General features: G+C 44.5%; 1 protein-coding gene across 5 annotated transcripts in view; it reads right to left on the minus strand.

The window, feature by feature from the left end:
- Positions 1 to 240: 240 nt before the first annotated feature.
- Positions 241 to 18,232, minus strand: part of LOC148525431 (chemerin-like receptor 1) — a 136,297-nt gene continuing 118,305 nt past the window's right edge. For all 5 annotated transcript variants that reach the window (XM_088470955.1, XM_088470953.1, XM_088470956.1 and 2 more), the window contains exon 2: positions 241 to 2,337. In XM_088470955.1, the coding sequence (XP_088327081.1) occupies positions 1,385 to 2,308 (924 nt within the window). In that variant the 5' untranslated portion in view covers positions 2,309 to 2,337 and the 3' untranslated portion in view covers positions 241 to 1,384. The remainder of the gene's footprint in view (positions 2,338 to 18,232) is intronic.

Consider the following 18,232-nt stretch of genomic DNA (forward strand, 5'->3'; position numbering starts at 1 on the left):
TCTCCCCCGCAGCCTAACCCTCATCCCCACAGCCTTACCCTAACCATCCCCCCCTGCATCCTAACCATAACCCTCCCCTCTGCAGCCTAACCCTAACCCTCCCCTCTGCAGCCTAACCCTAACCCTTCCTCAGCAGCCTAACCTGCAGCATAACCCCCCCCATGCAGCATAACCATAACCCTTCCTCAGCAGCCTAACCCGCAGCCTAACCCCCCCCGCAGCCTAACCATAACCCTTCCCCTTTGCAACCTAACCCTCCCCTGAGTGCTTGACCCTAACCCTAGCATTCCCCCTAACCCTAATACTTACCATCGGGATGCCGGTGGTTGGGATTCTGGCACTGCCTGGATGGTAACTACATCTCCCTGAGAAGTGATTCATAAGTAATGATGCTGACAACAAGCACCATGGCTTACCATGTTGCCAATCTTATTTTTCTCTCTGAACACAGCCACATAATGAAAGCATTGCAGGGCTGTAATATGGTAAATAATTTTACATTGACTGCTACTTTTCTCTGGAGGGCATGGGATGATTGAATGTCTCTGCTTAAACCAATGCATGTTCACTGTGCTTTGCAATTGTCTACACCAGATTACGCCTTGTAAATCTTTGTTGCACAAGTAATGATTCATGATAGCAGACGGTTAAGTCATTATGTGTTTTTTTTACAGTAATTATTCAAATCTACCATTTTTTTTTTATGTAAAAATAGACCTGATGGTACATGGAACCTTTTAGATCGTAATTTACTGACATTTCACTCTGGGCCTTAAAACCTGCTACAGGCTAATAGGTGGATTATTGTACAATATAAGGAATTGGCCCATTGCATTTACTTTTTCTTCAGGATAGCAGAAATGATTAATCGTACTTAAGAATGTCTTGGATCATTTGTTTATCTCTTAACAAACAAATACACAATCTAAAACTTTCTTTGTCTACAAAAAAAGAAAAATGCAGCAGGAAACACAATACGTTGATGAATGATCTCCGATCATGATTAGTGAGATATACAGTATGTAATTGTCTAGTATGTTGTCTTTTCATTCATAATGTAACACTGTTTTTATGTTGTCTTTTGACTCCCTCCACTTTCCTAGAGTCTGTTGGTGATGGATGTTTAGATGATAATACCTTGTACGGAGTCCAGGCTTATTTATAGTCCCATCTTCATTGACCAACTTTCCATTAGCTAGACCTTCTATTGAATTTCCCTGATCATTTTTTCTGTTTTCACATCATAGAGCATGTTGAGTTTTAGTGTTTGGCATCTGGAATGAGAACACACTTTATATCTCAACTAGTTGAATATTGTTTCCAGTTCAAACCTTGTTTCAACTCCAAATGTTCAGAGTCAGCCAAATTATAGTTTATAGTCTCTTTAGTGAGCAACTTCCTCAAATACAGTTTTAAAAACTTGTGTCAGTGATCTCTTCACTGCATCCTTGAATTCTCGACCAATGAAAACATAAAGTATGGGGTTGATACAGCTATTGAACATAGCTAAGCACTTGGAGAGTGGTACGGCCACCAGGCTGACCAAAAGTGGCAATCCACCAAGAAACACACGAGTAAGTGCCAAGGCATGATAGGGAAGCCAGCATAAAAAGAAGGAGAAGACGACTCCAGTGACCACCAGAAATGGTTTACTGGACCTGTTGAGTTTTTTCTTATGGAGTGTGAATAAAAGTATAGCATATGAAATTAGAATAATACTCAGCGGCACTAGGAACTGGTAGAGGAAAATACAAACGGTAAATATGGCAGCTTCTCTTCTTTCCCAGTCCTCAAAAACATCAAGGTTCTTGCAGGAGCTTCGGTTGCTCTCTGTGGACATCTCCGAAAGGGTGTAAGAACCTGGTACCAGAGCAATGGAGACAATCCAAATCACCAGACAGGTAGCCGACACTAATCTGGGGTTGCGATAGTTTTGGCACCAGACAGGGAAGAGAACGAGAACGCAGCGATCGATGCTGATTGCGCTCAGTAGGAGAATGCTGGCGTAGATGCTGAGACCAAAGATGCAGTTCACAAGCTTGCAGAAAATAGGCCCAAAGGGCCAGTGAAGGTCAAATAACAAGTACAGGACGGTGACCAGAACTAGGAAAGTGGAGATGAAATCTGCTAATGCTAGATTGAAAAACCAAACAGTGTTGATAGTCCTTTGCAGTCGGCAGCCTGTTATCCAGATGACGGTGCCATTTCCCATCATGCCCAGGAGGAAAATTAGGCTGAAGGTCACAGTGGCCACCACTTGCACAGCATGGCGCACTTCGGCAGTATCTGCGTCTATAGTGGAGTTCATCACGTAAATACAGATACCTTGTATGATTCCTAAGAGAAAGGAAAATACATTTAGTTGCAAAACCACAACACATGCATATAAAAGGTTGAAATATAAATTATATTAAAAAAGTTCTTAAGTTGAAAAAAAAGTTTTCAAATTCAAGCTCTTTCTGGATACACTGAAAAACATACAAGTCTATTAATGTACTGTACTTTCCATCCTGCCTTTTCTGACAATAGTGGCTAGTATTGCTCTAGAGCAGTGATTCCCAACCTCGGTCCTCAAGGCAGACTAACAGTCCTGGTTTTAGTGATATCCATGAATGAGAACAGATGGTTAAATCAAAATAACTGAGGTACTAATTAAGTCAAGTATGCTAAATCATGGATATACTTAAAACCTGGACCGTTAGTGTGCCTTAAGGACCGTGGTTGGAAACCCCTGCTCTAGAGACTAGATGGGGGTTGGATTGAACCTTCTAAAGAGGACAAGTGTAGATGTTGCCAATAGCAACCAATCAGATGGTACCTATCATTTATGTAGTATGTTCTATAAAATAATAGCTATAATCCGTTTGGTTGCTATAGGCATCTTGCCCACCTGTCCTCTGCAGAAGGCTTAATAAATCTCCCCAAGGATCTTCTTGCTGCTCATGTGCTCCGCTCAACATTAGAGAATGAACTAATCATATCAAATGAATGTAACTACCTCCTGGATTTGTTAATGTTATATGAAGAGACAAAGAGACACATATACTGAAGTGTAATATCAGCAACAACATTGAGCAATTGGGTCAATATACAGTAACATTGATTTTGGGAACAAAACCAGCCCTACAGTATGTCCCATAATGTTATAGAAAATAATCGTATCATTATCAAGTGTGCCTGTTACTGTGGCCGTCCAGTGACCGGACTAACTAGTTGGCAGAGAGCCATTTGTAGTATTCAGTCCCTCTGCTCATAAGAAGATTCGTACAGTATGGATGTAGCAGGACCACCACTGGTGAATGGAGTATCTGCAGATAGTTATAGGAGATACTGATGTGACCTGCCTATAGCAAGGGTGAGGTCCATGAAAAGATCTTATATCTCACTTTACAAGTGATCGGTATAAAATACTGACGGACGCATCCCGACGCTGGAAGACCGACAGTGAAGATCCCGACAGGTAAGTTTTTTTTAAGTATTCACTAACCTAACCACCCCCCCTAACCGTAACCCTCCCTTTGGGGTGCCTAACCCTAACCTCTCCCCCAAGTGCCTAACCCTAACCCCCCCTGTAAGTGCCTAAACCTAACCCCCCCTTCCCCGCAGCCTAAACCTAATCCTCTCAGGGGGGTACCTAACTCTAAATCCCCCCGGGAGCCCCTAAGCTAACCCTCCCCGCGTGGCTGTCTGCGCCCGCTGCCCGGCTTACGTTGGATCGGTATGCCGGGCGTCGGGCTCCCGGCATATGTAAAATGACAGTCGTCTGGATTTTGACACCTGTCATTAGACTCCTGCCGTGATTAGACAGTCGGGAAGCCGGCGGTCAGCATTTCGACTGTCGGCTTCCAGACTGCATCCCCTTTACAAGATGGCGCAATGAGTAATCATGGCACCACATGGAGATTACCTTGCTAACATAAATATAAAGAGAACCCACCATAATGCTTGCTTACTGGAAATAAAGGGTATAACAGCTACAGATCCCCAAGGATCAGTGCCATCAGTGGCTATTTTACAATGGAGAGTGATAGAATTTGTCCTTAACGTTACTCACAATGGTAACGGACTGAGGGCCTGATTTATTAAGGATCGCTATTGCGATTGCAGCTCCGTAATCGCACGCAGGTCTGCAAGGAAAATATGCTAATGAATGCTATCTCAATGCCAGCATAGAGACGCCCACTGCCTCCCACTACCGCTATCTCACATCCGTAATACCTTGTATTCCTGCGTATACATTGGAAACATCGAGTACCATCGGCCCCTCATGCAGAATTACAGCAGCCCTGACCTTACTGAGAAATTGTTAACCTCGTTACATGCAGTAAGCACTCAAGCTCCGTATGCCATTGCTATGGCTAATTTAGGCACGCCTGTGTAACTGCGGTCAACTGGACAGGCACGTCTGCATTTCCCCAACCACTCCTCCATCACCACCCCCAAACGCTGACTACCTGTCACTCACTCTGCGATGGCTTACCGTGCTCTTTGTAATCGCAGTGCGATCGCAGTGTAGCCTTTGCGCATGCGCAGTACGCAACAATCGGCCAACTGCGTGCGCGGTTACAGTTGCGATCCTTAATGTATCAGGCCATGAAATTGATTGTAGATTCTACTCCTACTTGCCGACCTTTTGGGGGCTTGGTACAGTGGTGGCCACTTGTTCTTCATGAGCCTCCTGGCCATTCCGGGAGGGCAGGTAAGTATGACTCTACTGCATCAGCCAGGAATCTATTCAAAGTGTTTTGTTACATATTGTTATGTGTTGTAGGCACCAACTGCATAATCTTCAGAAGGGAGAACATCATGGTCCTCAACGTGTTTACACACAGCACAATATATCATTCAGTGTATTGGCTCGTGTGTACATCTGTGAACAATGACTTTCACAGATATATTGCATCTGACATGCAGCAACACTGACATTGCAAACGGGTGGGCATAATTAAATTGCCACCCAGTTGTGATGTATGGCCAGACAGATCGTGCGGCCGATTGGTAAGTGCTCGGTCCTTGGGTCTGTCAGTTGGTGGGTCCTTCAGTATGGTATGTACCCCACATTACACTATGTATCATTTGATGGTTAATATTCAATAATATGCAACTGAAATAGCAACACAGATAGATAGATAGATACTGATATAGGAAAGGTCATTCATACATTGATGCTTTCACATGAATGTATTACATGCCCAGGTAACAGTTTTAATATACTACCCAATGCTGCCACCTTTTGGTCATTTGTGAGAAATATCACCAAGTATCCAAGCTTGGAGAAGTTCTGTAGTTCTGTAGTACTGCAGTACAATGATAATAAAGTTTTCTTTTTATGCCATGACAGAGAAATCTCCACCGTTATCTTAGTTTGCACATTACTAATATCAGGGAATTTTTACACTCCATTTAATTTAAATAAATATGCACTAAGGGGTAAATTTACTAAGAATCGAGATTGGTCGAGTGTAGTTTTTTTTAATCTTGATTTGCATCGCCGAATCTCAGGTAATTTTCACGTTTTTCATCTCGCAAATTTATTAAGAAGTGAGTTTAGCTGAAAGGGAGATGGCAAATGGTGAAGTAGATCGAGATACTGTATCTCCCCCACGTTGCAAGTGAAGATGAGATTAATCACCTGAGATTGCAGTGTTTTCTCTCTGCAAATCTCTCCTGACCTAGCAGCCTGCACATATCAGTGAGATATGTGCTGGCTGCCTGTGTGTTACTTATCAACTCCCCAGGGATCCCTGGCCTGGGCTGACTAGCGGTCAGGACTGATGCTGCAGCTGGGGGACGCATGTGAAAGGGTTCCCATGACTGTGGCATCAGCCCCCCCCCCGCTAGAAAGGGTCCGGTGTTGGTTTTAGTTATAGGGGGACCCCTACGCAATTTTTTCCCCCTATAATTAAAACCAGGACTGGCCCTGCAGCCTTGTGCTGGTAGCTAATTTACGGTGGAACCCTACTCATTTTGTTCCCCGTAATTTTAGGTACCAGGACTGGCTGGCATTTCCGGGGCTGGTTAAGATTTAGGGGGGGACCGTATTTTAATAACAGTTAACCTGTTTTTTACAGGTCTTTAGACACAAGCAGCCAGCACATATCTCACTGATATGTGCAGGCTGCAAGCTTGGGAGAGATTTGCAGAGAGAAAACACTGCAATCTCGGGTGAGTAGTCTCATCTTCACTTGCAACTCGGGGGAGATATCTTGATCTACTTCACCATTAGCCAACTCACTTTCAGCTCATCTCACTTCTTAGTAAATTTGTGAGATGAAAAACGGGAAAATCACACGAGATTCGGTTATGCAATTCAAGATTAAAAAAACTAAACTCGACCATTCTCAATTCTTAGTAAATTTATCCCTAAAACTTTATACTTCTATCCTTGTATGCTTTTACAGTTAAGTTTGTATAATTTTAAAGACAGTATATAGTAAAAAATAATATTTAAAAAACACACACAATTTGTACATCCTTATCATGCCAGATTTATATGTTATAGTCAAGAGTCTATAGCACCAAGTTATCCTGTATTTAGCAAAATTCCAAAGTTTATTATTTGAGGAAACATTACAACAGAAAAAAAAACAGTGTGCCCCAGTCCTGTAAAATACCAGGCCTCTACCTAAAACTATGGGCTATGGTTCCAAGGGTAATTAAGAGGATATGGACCCCTGGAGTGACAACTTAACCACCCATTTCGTCCAAGTATAATAGACGGTGGTTTCTAAGACAACTGATTATTACATCAACAGTGTATAAAAAAACCACACACACACTTGAAATGTAATTGCATAAAACACCACTGAAGAATATTAAACGAGTAACCTGGACTCCGCTTACACATCAGCCAATCGCAAGCTTTTGTCCTTACCTGCTTTTCATGATGGCATTGGTTGGCCCATGGGAAAACACTTATGATTGGCTTGTGGTTTACTGTAGTACAGGCTACTACTGTCTATATTCATTTGCAGGTTGTTTTCTGAAGTATTAGGCGGTGCCTTTTTTCAAGACAGAGGGGGAAGGTTTTTTTTATATTTTTATTCTTTGGTCTATGAAAGATAAATATTTTAATCCCAAAAAATGTAATATTTTTTTCATTATTATAATGGTTCATAATTGGTTTGAGAGTGTTTTATCTACCAAACTTTATTTTTGAAATTGTTTTTATTCTATTTATTAAATTATTATTATTTTTTTTTAAATAAAAATGATAGTTGGTCTTTTGGACTCCTGTTCACTACTGTATGTAGGGACCCGAGTTGGCAAGGTTTCCACCACAGGGGTCCCAAACATCTTCATTATGCCAGAACCAGTACTATTCGGCTTTGAGCCAGTAACATTTGGGAGTTTATTTTTGTGTCCCTTGCCTATAGAGGCATGAGCTGTCCACCCTCGCGTTGGTATTTATTTATCAGGAGTGCCCATCACTCGTGGGTTTTATTGTTAGAGTAGAAACCACCCTAGGTGGTTTTGCCAGGGTACCTGTATGTTACTTTAGCCCAAGCTACACCTAGCATGCTCAGAGGCTCTTTGCAATATTTTCAGGAAGGGGGGGGGGCACAGCCCATTTTTGTACTTATCTCTTCAAAACCTCATACTGAAACTAGAAGTTTCATTTACATTTGTTATATGCACTGTGGTTTGGGTTTCTTAAATCTCATCTTTTGTAGAGGTTTGGGTTTCTCAAATCTCGTCTCATGTAGAGCAGTTTGGAAATTGCTCACAAAATAAAAGGTTAGTACATCCCAGGCCTTGACTAATGTCAAACCCTGTGAGGTTTTTAAAACTTTTTAGTAGGTGTTTGTGAAAGTAAAAAGAAAAAGAAAACATAAGCACGATTCTAGTAGAAGTCTCGTGTACTCCTGTATCTGCAAATTTATGCATCAAGACTTCTGCTTTTACTATTTTAGAGTCAGGGTTTAAATTTAAACTGAGTCTTTTTTGCTGTCATACAGATAAGTGCAGGAAAATTATATATTTATTTTTAGTATTGATATCCGTTCATTTTTAGCACCTTTTATCTGTTAGAAAATGGAGGAGCTCAATGCAGTGAGGAACGTAAATAAATTTTGTTCCCCCCCCCCCTGCATAATAACCCGTTTTGCACTGCGCACGTGTACCCAATGTTATTCCGTTATTATTAATAATCTTTACTGTATATTATTTTCTTTATAATACAATTATATTTTTATAATACATAAGTAGGGGTGTGCACCGGCCCCTTTTCGTGTTTTGGTTTTGGATCTGGATCTTTCTTCGTGTTTTGGATCTGAATTGGTTTTGCCAAAACCACCCTTCCGTGTTTTCGGTTCTGGGTTTTGTGTTTTGGATCTGTATTTTTTTTTTTAAAAAAGCATAAAAACAGCTAAAATCACAGAATGTGTTGGGTTTTCTGCTCCTATGCTATTATTAACCTCAATAACCTTAATTTCCACTAATTTCCAGTCTATTCTGAACACCTCACACCTCACAATAGTGTTTTTATGTCCAAAAAGTTGCACCGAGGTAGCTGGATGACTATACTAAGCGACACGAGTGGGCGGCACAAACACGTGACCCATCTAGGAGTGACACTGCAGTGGCAGACAGGATGGCAGTTTGAAAAACTAGGCCCCAAACTGTACATAATGCAAAGAAAAAAAAAGGTGCAAGATGGAATTGTCCTTGGGCCCTCCCACCCACCCTTATGTTGTATAAACAGGACATGCACACTTTAACAAAGCAATCATTTCAGCGCCAGGGTCTGCCACACGACTGTGGCTGAAATGATTGGTTCGTTTGGGCCCCCACAAAACAAGCTGGCAATTAATCTGTCCCTGCACAAACTGGCTCTATGGAGGCAAGATGTCGTCCTCATCCTCCTCATCCACCGATTCCTCACCCTCTTCAGTGTTGTGTACATCCTCATCCTCACAGAGTATTAACTCGTCCCCACTGGAATCCACCACCACAGGTCCCTCTGTACGTTCTGGAGGCTGGTCTCCCTGGAAGAGTTGATAATTCATTTTGATGAACATCATCTACTCCACATTTTGTGGAAGCAACCTCCTACGCCTTTCGCTGACAAGGTTCCCGGCTGCACTAAACACTCTTTCGGAGTACACACTGGAGGGGGGGCAACTCAGGTAAAATAGAGCCAGTTTGTACAGGGGCCTCCAAATTGCCTCTTTTTCCTGCCAGTACAGGTATGGACTGTCTGACATGCCTACATGGATGCTGTCACTGATATAATCCTCCACCATTCTGTCAATGATGACAGTATCATATGTAGTGACAGTAGACATGTCAGAAATTGTTGCCAGGTCCTTCAGTCCGGACCAGATGTCCAAACTTGGTCCTGCCTGCCCTGCATCACCGCCAGCGGGTTGCTTAGGATAGCTAAGTTTTTTCCTGGCAGCCCCAGTTGCGGGAGAAAATGAAGAAGGAGCTGTTGACGTGTCACGTTCCGCTTCAGCTGACAGTGTGTTCACCAGCAGGTCTTTGCACCTCTGCAGGCTTGTGTCGGCCGGAAAGAGAGACACCACATAGGCTTTAAACCTAGGATCGAGCACGGTGGCCAAAATGTAGTGTTCTGATTTCAACAGATTGACCACCCTGGAATCCTGGCAAAGCGAATGAAGGGCTTCATCCACAAGTCCCACATGCCGAGCGGAATCGCTCCGTCTTAGCTCCTCCTTCACTTTCTCCAGCTGCTTCTGCAAAAGTCTGATGAGGGGAATGACCTGACTCAAGCTGGCAGTGTCTGAACTGACTTCACGTGTGGCAAGTTCGAAGGGCTGGAGAACCTTGCACAACACGGAAATCATTCTCCACTGCGCTTGAGTCAGGTGCATACCCCCTCCTTTGCCTATGTCATAGGTGGATGTATAGGCTTGTATGGCCTTTTGCTGCTCCTCCATCCTCTGAAGCATAAAGAGGGTTGAGTTCCACCGCATCACAACCTCTTGCTTCAGGTGATGGCGGGGCAGGTTCAAGAGTGTTTGCTGGCGCTCCAGTCTTCGGCACGCAGTCGCTGATTGGCGAAAGTGGCAAGAAATTTTTTGGGCCACCCAAAGCGTCTCCTGCACGCCCCTGTCGCTTTTCAGAAAATTCTGCACCACCAAGTTTATTGTGTGAGCAAAACATGGGACGTGCTGGAATTTGCCCAGATGTAATGCCCGCACAATATTGGTGGCATTGTCAGATATCACAAATCCCCAGGAGAGTCTAAGTGGGGTAAGCCACTGGGCGATGATTTCCCTTAGTTTCTCTAAGAGGTTGTCGGCGGTGTGCCTCTTACTGAAACCGGTGATACACAGCGTAGCCTGCCTTGGAACGAGCTGGCGTTTCAGAGATGCTGCTACTGGTGACGCTGCTGCTGTTGCTGCGTAAGGTGATACATCTACCCAGTGGGCTATCACTGTCATATAGTCCTTAGTCTGCCCTGTTCCACTTGTCCACATGTCCGTGGTTAAGTGGACATTGGGTACAACGGCATTTTTCAGGACACTGAGGACACTTTTTCTGACGTTTCTGTATCGCCTGCCTAGTGAAGTGGAATCTAAACGGGATTTGGAGCCGGGGACACACTACCTCCATCAATTGTCTAAATCCCACTGCACTAATGGCGGATACCGGATGCACGTCTAACACCAACATAGCAGTCAAGGCCTCAGTTATACGTTTTGCTTCAGGATGACTGCTGTCGTACTTCATCCTCCTCGCTAAGGACTGTTGGAGGGTCAATTGTTTAGTAAAAGTAGTGGTGTTCCTACTTCCTCTCTGGGATGATGAACGACTCCCAGCAGCAGCAACAGCAGCAGCAGCAGGAGGCGTAGCAATGCAGGATACTCCGGAGGAATCCCGGATAGGAGAGTCAGTCATGCCAGTGACATGGCCTGCAGGACTACTTCCGATCCTGACTAAGGAGGAAATTGACGAGGAGGGAGTTGACAGTGTGGTTTGCAGGCACTTGGATACAACAGGACAACGGGACTTAGGTGTCCCTGGACTGCTTACGGTCTTAGCCAAAGTTTCTGAACTTGACGTAACTTTTTATGAACGCGCTGCAGGTGCCGTATAAGGGAGGATGTTCCTAGGTGGTTAACGTCCCTACCCCTACTTATTTCACCTTTACATATGGTACATATGGCAAGACAGTTGTTGTCCGGATTTGGATAGAAATATTGCCAGACCAAAGAGGTGGAATGTTTGGTCTTCTGCCCAGGCATGACCGTGATGGGCTTTTTCATCCCACGGACAACAACTGTCTCCCCCGGAGCCCGATTTAAACAAACCACATCACCATCAGAATCCTCCTCGCCAACTTCCTCCTCAGCGCCAGCTACACCAGTATCCTCATCCTGTTGTACTTCAACAGTGACATCTTCAATTTGCATATCAGCAAGTAGACTGTGGGTGCTCCTTTCAGCACTTGCAGGGGGCGTGCAAATGGTGGAAAGAGCCACCTCTTCCCGTCCAGTGCTGGGAAGGTCAGGCATCGCAACCACCACCACACTTGGACTCTCCTTGGGGATTTGTGATATCTTCTTAGAACACACAGTTCTTCGCTGTGCTTTTGCCAGCTTAACTCGTTTGATTTTTTTAGTGGGAGGAGGGCTTCCATCGTCATGTGAAGCTGAAACACTAGTCAAGAACATAGGGAAGACCTTAGCCATTCCATGCCACTCCGTGTCGTAAATGGCATATTGGCAAGTTTACATTTCTCTTCAGCTGATTTAAATGTTTTTTTCAAGGTCATTTTCCTGAACTTTGTCATTTGGAATTGTATGTGCCCTCTACTATGACATTGGGCATCGGCCTTGGCAGACGACGTTGATGGCATGTTATCGTCTATGTCATGACTAGTGGCAGCAGCTTCAGCACTAGGAGGAAGTGGTTCTTGATCTTTCTCTATTTTATTTTTATCGGAGAAAGTTTGGTCCTCCATTTATGTTATATTGATATATACGTGCGGCTAAGGCGCACACAAACACAGAAAATATTTTTTTATTTTTGTTGGAGACTAGTGCACTTTGTGGGTTACACCACCCTTTAAGAAATGAGCCAGCCGGCCCTTTACTTATGAGACACAGGCGCACGCTTGGCGCTGCTCCTTTGTTGATGCACGTGCAGCCACAGTGCACACAATTCACAAACACAGAAATTTTTTTTTTATTTTCTTTGGAGTGCCCTTTGGGGGTTACAGCACCCTTTAGTGGTCAATCCAGCCGGCCCTTTATTTATGGGACACAGCCGCACGCTTGGCACTACTTTGTTGATGCACGTGCGGCTACTGCGCACACAATTCACAAACAAAAAAATATATTTTTTTATTTTGTTTGGAGTGCCCTTTGGGGGTTACAGCACCCTTTAATGGACAAGCCAGTCGGCCTTTTACTTATGGGACACAGGCGCACGCTTGGCGCTGCTCCTTCGTTGATGCACGTGCAGCCACAGTGCACACAATTCACAAACACAGAATTTTTTTTTTATTTTGTTTGGAGTGCCCTTTGGGTGTTACAGCACCCTTTAGCAGTCAATCCAGCCGGCCCTTTATTTATGGGACACAGGCGCACGCTTGGCACTACTTTGTTGATGCACGTGCGGCTACTGCGCACACAATTCACAAACAAAAAAATATATTTTTTTATTTTGTTTGGAGTGCCCTTTGGGGGTTACAGCACCCTTTAATGGACAAGCCAGTCGGCCTTTTACTTATGGGACACAGGCGCACGCTTGGCGCTGCTCCTTCGTTGATGCACGTGCAGCCACAGTGCACACAATTCACAAACACAGAATTTTTTTTTTATTTTGTTTGGAGTGCCCTTTGGGGGTTACAGCACCCTTTAGCAGTCAATCCAGCTGGCCCTTTATTTATGGGACACAGGCGCACGCTTGGCACTACTTTGTTGATGCACGTGCGGCTACTGCGCACACAATTCACAAACACAGAAAATATTTTTTTATTTTGTTTGGAGTGTACTTTGGGGGTTACAGCACCCTTTAACGGTCAAGCCAGCCGGCCTTTTACTTATGGGACACAGGCGCACGCTTGGCGCTGCTCCTTCGTTGATGCACGTGCAGCCACAGTGCACACAATTCACAAACACAGAATTTTTTTTTTATTTTGTTTGGAGTGCCCTTTGGGGGTTACAGCACCCTTTAGCAGTCAATCCAGCTGGCCCTTTATTTATGGGACACAGGCGCACGCTTGGCACTACTTTGTTGATGCACGTGCGGCTACTGCGCACACAATTCACAAACACAGAAAATATTTTTTTATTTTGTTTGGAGTGTACTTTGGGGGTTACAGCACCCTTTAACGGTCAAGCCAGCCGGCCCTTTACTTATGACACAGGCGCACGCTTGGCACTTCTTTGTTGATGCACGTGCGGCTACTGCGCACACAATTCACAAACACAGAAAATATTTTTTTATTTTGTTTGGAGTGTACTTTGAGGGTTACAGCACCCTTTAACGGTCAAGCCAGCCGGCCCTTTACTTATGACACAGGCGCACGCTTGGCACTACTTTGTTGATGCACGTGCGGCTACTATGCACACAATTCACAAACACAGAAAATATTTTTTTATTTTGTTTGGAGTGTACTTTGAGGGTTACAGCACCCTTTAACGGTCAAGCCAGCCGGCCCTTTACTTATGACACAGGCGCACGCTTGGCACTACTTTGTTGATGCACGTGCGGCTACTGCGCACACAATTCACAAACACAGAAAATATTTTTTTTTTTTTGCACTTGGGGGGAGCACCCCTGATGGACAGAGCACCCCCTGGACAACACTACAGCACCCCTTTAGGACTGGGACACTGCACAGGACTTTGGAGTGGACACAGCCCCTATGGACAACTGACTGCACAATACAGTCCAGCCAGCCCCTATGGACTTTGGAGGAGTGGACACAGCCCCTATGGACAACAGCAGCACAGCACAACACAGCCAGCCCCTATGGACTTTGGAGGAGTGGACTCAGCCCTTATGGACAACAGCAGCACAGCACAGCACAACACTACACTGCACTACACTACACTACACTACACAGCCCAGCCAGCCCTAACTCCCACCCTCCCTCTTCACTGTCCACAGCCGAGTGAGAAAATGGCGCCGACGCGGGTACCTTATATAGGATCCAAAACCTGCGAGACCCGGAAGGCGGGATGATGACGTTTTTCCTCGATTATAGATCCGAGTCAGGCGGGAAAAGTCGAGCCTGACTAGGATCTGCCTCGGATCGGGGGGGATCGGGGGGGTTCGGATTTCAGAAATCCGAACCCGCTCACCCCTATACATAAGATATGCTAATATTTGTGTAAACTTCTGCAAGTAATATATTTGTAAATGGTGAATTCTGGTGTCATCACTTGCAATCAGTGGGCCTGATTCAGCAAGGATCGCAATTCAGCTTATACGCACGCAGCGCTGCTCCTGATATCAGCGGTGATATGTAAATGTTTGCATTCACAATGCGATCTCAGCCTAACATGATGCCCACTTCCCCTTACTCACATCCGTATACTTTGGCAACATAGTGAAACAATCGGTAACATTGAGTAACATCGGACCCATACGCACAGTTAAGGCAGGTCAGACCTCACTCAGGAATTGATAACTTCAGCGCACGCTATGAGGCTTCAGGCTGCAGTGGCTAATTTATGCACACCCCTGCAAGGCCATCCCAACGCACATGTACGCTTGCTTTCCCCCGACCACCCCCCCATGTCACCACCCACAAACGGCACTTCCTGTCAATCACTCTGCCATGGGTCTGCGTAGCCTCTGCAAATGCAGTTTCCATCACAATGACGCATGTGCATGACATAACAATCGCCCTATTGCGCGCGTCTTTGCAACTGCATTCCGTGACCACAAAATGTACTAAACATCTGCATCATTTGGAGGTGAATCATCAATTTGTGCTTAATCCCTGTTGCAAGTTGTGAACTGCTGATGAAGGCAAACCGTAGCCACTTCAGATTGGCTGGATGAATCCCTCCCGTTTATTCTAATAATGTTATGACCCTTTATGTAAATGACTGCATATATCAGAAGTCCTGTTGGATTTCTGTGATCTGTATAAAAGCACTTAGCCTGCAGCCTTGTGCTTATACCTGGTTTCAGGGGTGCGGTATATAAGGTAAAATTTATCGTATCTGCATTCATAATGTCTCCCCTGATCCATAAACCCTAATCCCTACTCCTAATCCTAACCCTGCCCTCAAGTGCCTAACCCTAACCCTCCTGCCCCGCAGCCTAACCCTAATGTCGATCTTCTGAGAATTTCTGGATTTCAGATGTCGATATTTGTAAATTGTAATATGTCAAAATTCTGAGAATGTCGACATATTACAGGAAAGGTCGATATACAATAAATTTCTACATTGTGCTGTCAACATTATGATTGTTAAGCTTATGACTGCATCCAGGTTACAGAATATGATGACTTCTAATATCCTTAGAAGGTGTAATACACATTGCATTATGCCATATATTACAATCAAATAACATTAATAATTATAATATACATTGTAGTAGTGACTATACTTGTTTTAGTAGTTCCTTATTCTACTATTTTTGAGCATTCGATTAATGCTAAATGATTCAAATCAAATGTAATAAAGTACCCTGGGATAGCAGGAAAAATACCTCTGCAGGGCACGAATCCTGCAAAGAAAATAAAAAGCACTATCTTTTACCTGGTGACTTGTGCAAACTAAGCTATTCCACAAAAGAAACCAATACACTACTTATACCAGGCGCTTCAAAGCTCCCGGTCCTCAGCCAGGATTCTCTTCCAACACAATGAAAATTTTACTTTTGCCCACACACAGCGTACCCCCGTCATTAAATTCAAGACTTGATCTCAGGGCCGGATTATGGGCGGGGAGACAAGGGCGGTCATCCCAGGGCCCCCACACCCAGAGGGCCCCCACACCAATAGAATGTAGTGCGGACCGCATGGAGTGTGGTCTACACTACACACAAAATAAACACACTGCTGCCTGGTGCCAGCGGTGGTGTGTTTGTTGTTACTACAAACAAACCACCGCCAACATCCGGCGGCTGTGTGTTTGTTTTGGCAGCCAATAAGAGTCACATAGACTCTCATTGGCTGCTGCATCCACGGAGGGACCCGGGCTGGAGCTCACTCATGAGCTCCGCCTTCCAGCTCCCGCAGAGGGTGATGCTGACGTCTCTCCTCATGACATCTCTCTTACAGAGCCGGCCGGAGGAGCGGATAGGGAAAGGTATAAATCCCCTTCACTAGTCGTACCTGGAAGTGACGTGAGTGAGGGCAGAAGTGCAGGTTCCACGAAAATAAGAAAGTTGACCTCTTGCAGGTTCACTTCGCTCGCTATGCTGCGGGTACGGTGGACCGCTTCACTCGCCACAAGAATATATTCCCTCTCTATGCCCACTTGGATGGTAGGGATTGATGTTTTACACTGGCTTATGATGTAATTGTACAGAAACTGAAGGGGATCTAGCTTTTCCCGAGCAGGGGGATAGCAGCAGTCATGGCAGGAGCGGGGATTCAGGTAAGTGTTGTTTTTTTTTTTTTTTTTGTGTATATGTAAGGGGACACTGGCACTGCATGGGGGGCACTACTGGGGGCACTGACACTGCATAGGGGGGCCACTACTGGGAGCACTATATAAAGGGCACTGCATAGGGGGCACTGCTACTGCGAGCATTATATAAGGGGTACTGCATAAGGGGGACCACTGCTGGGGGCACTATATAAGGGGAACTACTGGGGGCACTGTATAGGGGACCACTACTGGGGACACTGTATAAGGGGCACTACTGGAGTCACTGCAAAGGGAGACTACTACTGTGGGCACTATATAAGGGGCACTACTGGGGGCACTATATAAGGGGCATTGCATAGGGGGACTACTACTGTGGGCACTATATAAGGGGCACTACTGGGGGTACTATATAAGGGGCATTGCATAGGGGTACTACTCCTGGGAGCATTATATAAGGGGCTCTGCATAGGGGGGACTAATACTGGGGGCACTATATAAGGGGCACTGCATAGGGGAACCACTACAGGGGGCACTGCATAGGGGGGACCATCACAGGGGGCACTGCTACTGGGGACATTGCATAAGGGGCACTACTACAGTGGGCATTGCAAGACGGGCATTACTACTGGGGGCATTAAGGTGGATAGAAATAAATAAATGTTCCTAGGGTGACAAGAAACAGTGATATATAGGGGCCCCCACACATCTTCATTCGGCCTTGCTTGACCTTCCCATGCTATGAGAGCAGAAAGCTGGTCACATATGCTGAAATCTAATTGTTCTTCACAACTATGTTTTAAAATAACTAAAATAGGATCATTAAATTGAGGCCTCTGTTAGGTATGGGCAGGCAGAAAGAAAGCCAGTATAACTTAGTCCAGCACATAACAGCCTGGACCACATTCCCTGGCCTCCAGCTTTTTCTCACACTCCCAATGTAGCCGGGTGCTGAGATACATGTAGGAATGAGCAGATTCAAATATACTTTATAGCCAACTTTTGCTCACGTTACCTCCATCCCTTCTCTTTTGATAAAAAATACCATGGCTAGCGGCACCAATATTGGAGAAGCTCAAAGAGCACCAATAGGAGCAGGTTCCTATGAAGTTGACTACAAAAGATTAAAATGTAAAGTGTTGGGAATGCAAATAACTATCACTCCATGCATATTTTTATGAGACACTCTCCTGAATAACTTATAATAATCAGCAAACTGTCTAATAAAACATATTTGCCTTGGAGCAGGAAAATAAATAACAGTATGGGGCGGCATCTGGACATTAGTTTTTCGCAGTGTAAATTACTTTAATAAACGCATTAAAGAGAGCCAGTTACCAGCTCACAGCAACACGTAATTAAACCGATCGGAAAAGACGACATATAAATAAACATATGTTTATTAGCCGCGCCACGCTTCCTAAACGCACCATTCATATGTCAGTGTGAATATTCCTGAGTATTAATAAGGGAGAGAACAATTAGAGATGAAAACTAAACAATACAAAGCCAATTAAACAGTGCTGTTATCCTCACTTTATATGTAAATTATAATTTTATCAACATTGTCTATGAAAACGTCAGCAACCCATTTTTACCTCTTTTATGCTGGACAGCCATTGTTCATCACGTCATATATGTACACATGTAGGTATGTAAAAAATGTTCGTTTTATGCAGGGCTACCATGAAAAAGCTTGGGCC

This window comes from Taudactylus pleione, unplaced genomic scaffold (assembly GCF_031769625.1).
Source record: "Taudactylus pleione unplaced genomic scaffold, aTauple2 ptg000108l, whole genome shotgun sequence".
NCBI classification, from domain to species: domain Eukaryota; kingdom Metazoa; phylum Chordata; class Amphibia; order Anura; family Myobatrachidae; genus Taudactylus; species Taudactylus pleione.